Raw genomic sequence first — 8,676 nt, forward strand, 5'->3', positions numbered from 1 at the left:
CGCCTAGCTTTGGACTGATCCATTCCTGTTTTTAAGCTGCCTTGTGTAGTGATCCACTCCGGGTTTGTTTCTTTTGATGCCTGGACTGATCCATTTCCATTTTCAGACGTTTTCTTGATTTATCTACTCTGTTTTCTCCCCCGAAGGACTCTGCTTTTCAGCTGCTTTGTGTGTTGATCCACTCCGGTTTATTTTCCCAGTTGCACCATGAACTGATTCAGTCCTGTTTTTCGGCTGCTTTGTGTGATGATCCATTTCGGGTTTTCTCATGTGCTCAGCAAGGCTCCTAGACGCTTTCATCTTCAGTGAATGAACTCAACGCGAACCATAATCGCAAAGTCATACCGAACAACGGAGCTCCGATGAACGGAACTGTACCGGCATTATTAATAGTCTGACGAGTCTGTTCACCGGCTCTATATATTTTAATATAGTCAGTTTAGGTTTTTGAAAATGGAGGTCAGTTCCAACCTGAAGTTGTTGCTGGATCACGCGACGACTTTGAAGCTGCACACTGGGAACTTAGTGAACCGCTGTCGCCTCAAGAATAAATGTCTGTCTTCAAGTGAGGAGGTAAAAAAACAACAACAACAAAAACCTTGTTCTTCATAAGATTTAAAAGGATAATAGCCGGTTTGTAAATGGTGTGAGGTGATGTAGTGGGAATTCACACGCTAGCATGGGGATCTGTGAAAGACGCTTTCTAATGCTGTCACTTGTTTCTTCTCGTGACGTCACGCCGCCGGACTGCATCACCAGGTCTTCTTCATGTAAAAGAGAATCAGTGTGGAAAATGATCACTGAAAAATTATCAACCAAACACTGCTTTTAATAGAGACTTAAGCACTGGGAATCATTCTGATCCTGATTCTGTCTTTAGCATATGAATACATGTGATGTGTAATCAAGTTATGTAACTTTTTATCTATCTATCTATCTATCTATCTATCTATCTATCTATCTATCTATCTATCTATCTACATACATACATACATACATACATTTAATGTTGAGTCTGAGGATTTCAGAAACCGCTGATCACAACAGTTCTCATAAAAGTATATATCCATAGAAAAGCTGTTGTTGGAAACACCATTTCAAGAGGTAAGAGGACACTGGCCAGACTGGTTCAAATTACTGGAAGGCAGATCAGTCTTTACAACCGTGCTGAGCAGAAAAGCAGATCAGGACACTCCTAAGCTTGAGGTGGAAGAATGTCAGGAAAAAAATGAGAAACGCTGCTTGTTGGATGCATTTATGCATAAATGGAAGAAACGGTAGAATATTGTAAGAAAAATCAACATGTTTCTGAAATACTCAATCCCTCACCACCTATTTAACTAACCACAGATTCTTGCTGTCCTTCTCATATGACTTTTAGGTAAGAATGTTTAAAACAAAAAAATTGACTAAACATTTTCGAAATCTTACTAGTCCTTACAAAACTAGAGGTCTGTTCAAGTAAGGATGTGGTTTGTTAAGTTGTGTTGTGTTCATGGCTTCACTCCTGCTCACTATTATATCATTTCAGCTTCAAGATTGCATCAAAGGAACACTAAGTGAGTGGATTGCAACAGTACCCAAAACACATGAAACAGTAAGTGCACGATAAATACACAGACCCTAAACACAATAAAAGAGAATGAAGGGGGAGGGTGACAGGCTTAATCTGCATACTCTTTGCATGTCAGGGTGATTTGTTGAGCCTGTCATTACACAGCGGAGAGGTTAGAAATTCTGAAACTTGAAAAGATATGATGTGTAAAGGTTAAATCCTTACTGATAATTGATCACTGGACTGAACTAAACAGTGTGTCATGTGAGGATGGCGTTTATTTACCCAGACCCCATCATGTAGCTCTCAGCAGATCTGCCTTAGGGTGCTTTGGAAAAAAGATTATGATGTATTAACCAACAAAAGCCAAGGCTTATGGTACATTCCTCACATACAGGCCATTTACATAATGTCCTGTTTGCACGTGCAAGAAATGGGTCATAACGAGTTATTTTTAACAGACACACTAAAAAGAGTCAATGATTCACTTCTTTAAGATTTGAGATTAGATAATGAAATTGAGGAACTCTCTGGGGCTTGCTGTGTTATTGTTCAATCATCATTTTTGTGTGATTTATGCAGGAGTTGCCTAGTGTCCTGGACTGCACAATTCCCCAAAATACAGAATCGATCACACCAGAGGAGAGAGAGGAACTGAGGGTGTCTGGTGAGAACATTTTGTCCTTGCTTCATAAAAGAACAAACATTGCAGTCGCAGGTTGTCTTTTTTTTTTTGCTTTGCACCGGGAGTCTGTTGTCATCACATGCTGCTTTCTCTTTTTTCCCCCCAGTCAAGCTGTTTCTCTCAGAGTCTGATTGCTCATCCATAAGAAATGCAGTGGATATGGGTAAGTGCCTGCTAAAGCCACTGTTAATTGATTTTTTTTCTCCGTGGATCCACAATTTACAAATAATGTTTAGAAACTAGAAATAAGTTTAAGGTTTTTGTCACCACTTGTCGAATTATGAAGGTAGAATAGCACAAAAAAGATACCTAATGACGTTGAAATGTGCTCCCTAACATACTGATACATTCTTGGCATTTACCGTCTTTCAGCAACAAGCTTAGTTTTATTTAAAACTCCTTGACATTTAGTGTGTTGAAGATTTTCTTTCATTATTACAAATGTCTTTTCATAAATATTTCATGAAGGACCTGCTACTTGATACCCTTGAAATCATCAGTCATCAATGTGTTCACTGATTTAGTTTTTGGTCTTTGGGAACCGACGTTTTTTTTTCTTGTATGCAGCAGAATTCAAGCTACAGCAGAATTCAAGCTACATGGTCACAGCAGTGTGTTCTTTAGTACACAAATGCCATTTTGTTTGCTTGTCGTCGTTATCATTTTTAGCATTTGCTTTTAAGATAAAGTGTAAAATATAGGAATCTTTACCTTCCCCCTGACGTTTAAAAAAACAACAGGGGCGGTGCAAACTTTTGGTCCCAACTGTATGCACTATACATTTATTTAAATAGATAACATTTACTGAAATAAACTATGTTTCACACTGTGTCTATTGTGTTTTATGTAGTGTTAAGGTGAGGTGAGATTTGGTTCGAAATTTGCTGGTGTGTGTGTGTGTGGGGCATCTTTGCAAAAATAAAAATGAAGACATAAAGAAATACTTTGCCACTGTTTGTAGTTTCTACAGTTGAAAATATAACTCTCTGTTGCACAGCATGCTTATCATTAGGTGTGTCCCAGTTGGATTCAGTTATCATCGCCCCACCTCCACTTCCTGAGGGTGAAACTGTGACTCTGGACCACCTGCAGCCGCTGTGGTCCGAGCTGGAAAAAATCGTCCAGAGTCAAAAAGCTGCTTCTATCGGCACCTCAGACCTGGACAAGACTCAGCTAGAAGAGCTGTACAACTGGGCACAGGTAAGAGAAAAAACTCTACATGATATAAAACAGTGTAATGTGCAGTACAGAGGTGGCTAGTGATAGTTTGGTATTGCTAATTTACACTCAAAATAAAAAAAAAAGGAAGAAGAAATGACAGACAGCTGCTGCTTGTACACACTTCTGGATAAAAGGATTGTAATCGTCTTAACAAGAAGTCATTTGGCAGTAAAATCAGCAGGAATTAAGCAAATGCGCTCCTGAGACTCTCCGGCACAATTTGCTTGTTTAATATTGCTGCAGCAAACTGTTTGGGGGGGGAGCTGTAAACATCGACATATACTTAGTCTTTTTTTATGCAAAAATAAAATCATTTAAATGCTTTAAATGTTTGATGTAAAATTACAACACTTTTGGGGTTTTGGTCAGTATTTTCTTTATGGCACAGAACTGTGATCTTGCCCTGCTATAGAGTTTTGACCTTTGTGATGAATTAGAACACTGAATGCACTCACAGTTGCAACTGCACTTTTGCTGAGGGGTATGCAAGATCATGGTTGGTGCGCCCCTACCATTCACAAAATAGAGGTTGAAATACAAGCTGCATATGCTGCATACCCCATTTTTAAGTCTCTGACTGCATGTTATTGAATGAGCACAAATCTCCACAACCAAACTAAAATCTAGTGGAACATCTTCCCAGAAGAGTCAGGTGTCTTAAAACTTTTGTCCATAGAGTGTAGGTTGAAGCTGTTTAAGTGCTTTTTCGATGTTCTTGAAAATGCTACTTCTGTACTGAGGACAGCTGTAAGTTCTCTGTTGAATACCTTGTAGAATTTCTAGCCTTTTTTTTTTTGTGTACACGTCTACTGGCTAATGAGTTTAACTCCCCTCTGGGCTCACAATGACAACAAGGACGTGTGAGTGCTAGAAAAAAACGCTAGTCATTCCAACCATATACAGTATAGTACACCTTGATAGAAAACCTTGTAGCTTTGGTGTACTCCAGTGCCAAATATGGAAACTGCTGATACACTGTAAATAATTGAATGAGAGAGTGAGAGTGTGTGTGAGAGAGAGAGAGAGAGAGAGAGAGAGAGAGAGAGAGAGAGAGAGACTACAGCTTGATGTGAAGCTTTTAAGGGTTTAATTAAGTATTGTAAGCCATAAACATTCTTATGCAATATGCAATTGCGTAACAAAATCCGAAATGCATTGCAGAATGTCCAGTTCTGCATTGACATGGAATATAACTGTTAACATTGTGTACATGTCGGGAATAAATTCACATGACTTCACTGCAGCCACTGTGCTGTTCATAATAGGGAGGGGTGGAAGTGCAGGGGGATTTCTCCTGAAGTCCATTATCTTCTCTACTGTTTTGAGTATGTTCAGGATGTTGTGACTGCACCAGAAAGCCAGTTGAAACCTCCTGGTGTACAGAAGGAAGAGCAGTGGAGAGAAAACATTCCATGCAAAATTAAATCTATATAGAATTGTATATAGTAGTTGCTCAGGCTGGATTGTTTTCCTTATGTACAGTGGTATGAAAAAGTGTTTGCCCCCTTCCTGATTTCTTATTATTTTTGCATGTTTCAGATCATCAAACTAATTTAAATATTAGTAAAAGATAACACAAGTAAAAACAACATGCAGTTTTGAAATGAAGGTTTTTATTATTGAGGGGAAAGAAATCCGAAAGTACATGGCCCTGTGTAAAAAAGTGTTTTCCCCCCTGTTAAAACTGGTTTATTACACCTGAGTTAAATTTCTCTCACCACACCCAGACCTGATCACTGCCACACCGGTTTACAATCAAGAAATCTCTTAAATAGGACCTACCTGACAAAGTGAAGTAGACCAAAAGATCCTCAGAAGCTAGACACCATGCCGAGATCCAAAGAAATTCAGAAACAAATGAGAAAAAAGTAATTGAGATCTATCAGTCTTTCTAAAGCTTTGGGACTCCAGCGAACCACAGTGAGAGCCATTATTCACAAATAGCAAAAACATGGAACAGTGTAGAATCTTCCCAGGAGTGGCCGGCCGACCAAAATTACCCCATGAGCCCAGCGACGACTCATCCAAGAGGTCCCAAAAGACCCCACAACAACATCCAAAGAACTGCAGGCCTCACTTGCCTCAGTTAAGGTCAATGTTCATGACTCCACCATAAGAAAGATACTGGGCAAAAATGGCCAAAACTGCTGCCGAGCAAAAAGAACACAAAAGCTCGTCTAAGTTTTGCAAGAAAACATCTTGGTGATCCAGACTTTTGAGAAAATATTCTGTGGACTGACGAGACAAAAGTTTAACTTTTTGGAAGGTGTGTGTCTCATTACGTCTGGCTTTTGCTGCTTCAGGACCTGGAAGAATTGCTGTGATAAATGGAACCATGAATTCTGCTGTTTAAACGTATACATTTTTAGTCTAAGTTTTGTGTGCATGTTTCCTGTGTTGTGGTTCAGGTTAAGCCGAGCAGTAACCAGGTAAACCTGGCCTCCTGCTGTGTGATGCCTCCTGATCTCACTGCATTTGCGAAAGAGTTCGACATCCAGTTGCTCACACACAATGACTCCAAAGGTACCACCTGTTTCCTGCCTCCCTATTCTGTTGCTTATAATAGAACATGGCCTAGATAAGGATGTGTGTTTTGAGACATTAGGGAACAGTTCGCTTTGGCAGGCTGTGGAAGAAAGATTTTACTCGCTATACATTTGAAAGGCTATTTTTATTGCCATCTCTGTAGAAATGCCTGTCTTAGGTTCTTTTAAACATGTACTATTCTAAACAGCAAAATAAGAACCTAGGTATGTATCAATATGGTACAGGTTTCATAGCTGTACCCACAAAAACGCCCTGATATCAACATCTAAACTAGGTCATACTAGGTGATGTAAGTGACATGGTAAATAGTGATATGGTAAACGGTGTACAATGGCGCACTACTGAACAGGCGAAATGAAATGACAGATCTAGAGCTAATAAATGCAAAGAGAGATAAAAGATCTAACAGGGAACAACAGTTGGGATATCAATCTTGACATTCAGCTTCTATATGTTATTGACGAGGGACTGTGATGCAATGGAAACAAAATGTTTTTATTTACCGCTACATTTAACATGATTTTCTGGAATGAATCCACTGCAAGCTTTCTTAGTCTAGGGTTAGGGTTAACCTGGCTAATGCGCTTCATTTCAAAGTCTAGATGCGTGTGCACTTTTCATGGTCATTATGAAAATCTTAAAAAAATAAAAATAAAAAAAAACTAATCAATAAAGTGTTCTGTTATGTCCTTAATGATTTATAAATAGGTTAGTTATTTAAGTAGTGATATCAGCATCAGTAGCATCAATTTGTATCAATGGCAAAAACATTTGCTGGTGGTGGTGATGGTGTGGTTGAGCATAAGCAGTGGGAGGAGCGATGTTGTTTGGCCATGCCCTCGCCACCAAAATTGTACATTTCATCAATGTGTCCCTACACAAAAATTTCCACAAATTGTATTTTTTAAGTTTTGAGTGTCCTACATCTTATATAACACTAATTAAGGTTGTCCCTCTCTATGTGTAGAGCTTCTCAACTCTGCAGGCTTTCAGGAAGCACTGCAAGAGAGCTTCACCGACTTACAGGTGGCAGACTGGCGGCTCGAGTGGGTCTTGCGCTACTCCATCATTGTCAAGAGCCGAGGCATCATCAAAGCCAAAGGATACCTCGTTCATTCACAGAAGAGCCCCAAATAGCACATCCTACTCCAATCGCAGTACACCTCGTTTCTGGAATTTTCCCAAATATTTGAAAAAATCTTTGCTATGGAATATATATATATATATATGTGATTCATTTTTCCTTGTCAGTGCTCGCTGAAATTCATTTAAACTGAAATACGCTGTAAAATATTTTTGTTTTTCTTTTTGGAAACCTAATCTGTTCAACCTTTGTATCATATACTTTTGCAGCCTGTACTATGTTAATGATTTTATGTAATGTAGATAACTAGTAACAGGGTGGATGTACCACGCTTATGTTCATGTGTGTCAGACTTTTGCCAGTAATTTCTTGGTTTCTGTTCATGAAATATTGAAAAAAGAACTGTATAATGCCAGGATTTAGTAAGTTTATTAGATGGGTAGAAGAGATCAATTACAGTAAATGGGTTCATAAGTTACCCTAAATTAAGAGAAAAAGGTGTAAATGTTTTTGGAAAGCACATACATTTCCATTGAGGAAAAAAAAAATGATGTAGTTGTCTGGGGCGTTCGACCTGCTAGCTAAGGTTGGTACAGTTTACTGAGTTTTTACATGATGTGTTTTCATAACTATCATTTTATTTGGTTTGTCCTGTTTAAGAAGGTCTGTGTTAAAACGATGTTGGTTCTTTATGTAATTTTATGTTTTATTAACCTAGCCGTAAAACATGTATAAAAATTTGCCTACTTGTCATTTCTTGATTCTGGTGATTAAAATATTGCACTGGTCCTGTGCAAAAGTTTTACATATATGAAAACCACCATGTGTTTATTATATGTGGAGAAATGGCAAGATATCACCTACTAAGAACATGATTTTTTTTGTTTTACTGCTTCATTGAATCAGAATGCCTGTTTATTTTTCACAAATACATGAGGTTCTAGATTTGGCTAATGTACATGTTCTTAAAATGTTCCGCAATTTTACTTTTTATTTAGGTTCATAAAGAAAACATTCAAAGACTGGCATTCTGTGTATTTGTTTTCTTATTTCACCAAACATGTGAACCTAATTAATTCCGCAATTCTACAGTAGATTAGATAAAAAGAAAAACTGCTCTGATTTTAGTTTAATCTATTTTAATTAATCTTTACGATTAATATTTAGTGGTGTGCAATATTTATTTTGTTATGAATCTTCGACATGCGGTTCTAAGTGCATGCTTATTTTTTTTTCAGTGGGATTTAGTCTGTAATTTGTCTCTATTTAAAGAGACCACAATGCAGCAGTGCTTCAATCCTTCATTTTGGTCCAACATCTGTACACTGAAACATTTCAACCTTCATGTTGGTATTAAATTCAACACCATTGTGTTTGTCATCCCATAGATTATTACTCAACACATCTGTAAATGTATTACCTAGGCTATAAATCTGACAGAATGTCGCTGGAAAAGGGAGCTCAAGGCTTTCTAGAAGGAAACAGAAAACTGATCACTATGCTTTAGCTGCTCTTTTTCCACCATTTATAATTATAGTATAGTTTATAGCAGTATTGGCATTGGACTTGTTTTACACTAACCAC

At 38.0% G+C, this 8,676-nt stretch overlaps 1 protein-coding gene across 1 annotated transcript; it reads left to right on the forward strand.

Annotated features, from left to right (window-relative positions):
• Positions 1–5: 5 nt before the first annotated feature.
• Positions 6–8,112, forward strand: gclm (glutamate-cysteine ligase, modifier subunit). Its single transcript, XM_083553394.1, has 7 exons — positions 6–573; positions 1,532–1,597; positions 2,138–2,222; positions 2,347–2,403; positions 3,238–3,440; positions 5,870–5,984; positions 6,976–8,112. The coding sequence occupies exons 1-7, from the start codon at positions 454–456 to the stop codon at positions 7,143–7,145; spliced, it is 816 nt and encodes a 271-aa protein (XP_083409520.1). The 5' UTR covers positions 6–453; the 3' UTR covers positions 7,146–8,112.
• Positions 8,113–8,676: the final 564 nt, after the last annotated feature.

Source organism: Silurus aristotelis (genome assembly GCF_946808225.1).
Source record: "Silurus aristotelis genome assembly, chromosome: 11".
NCBI classification, from domain to species: domain Eukaryota; kingdom Metazoa; phylum Chordata; class Actinopteri; order Siluriformes; family Siluridae; genus Silurus; species Silurus aristotelis.

Bases quoted from the DNA above. Each gene is read 5' to 3' on its own strand.
- gclm (XM_083553394.1), top strand. From the start codon at position 454: ATGGAGGTCAGTTCCAACCTGAAGTTGTTGCTGGATCACGCGACGACT. The intron at 2,223-2,346 runs GTGAGAACATTT...TTTTCCCCCCAG, and splicing joins AGAGGAACTGAGGGTGTCTG to TCAAGCTGTTTCTCTCAGAG. The intron at 5,985-6,975 runs GTACCACCTGTT...CTCTATGTGTAG, and splicing joins CACACACAATGACTCCAAAG to AGCTTCTCAACTCTGCAGGC.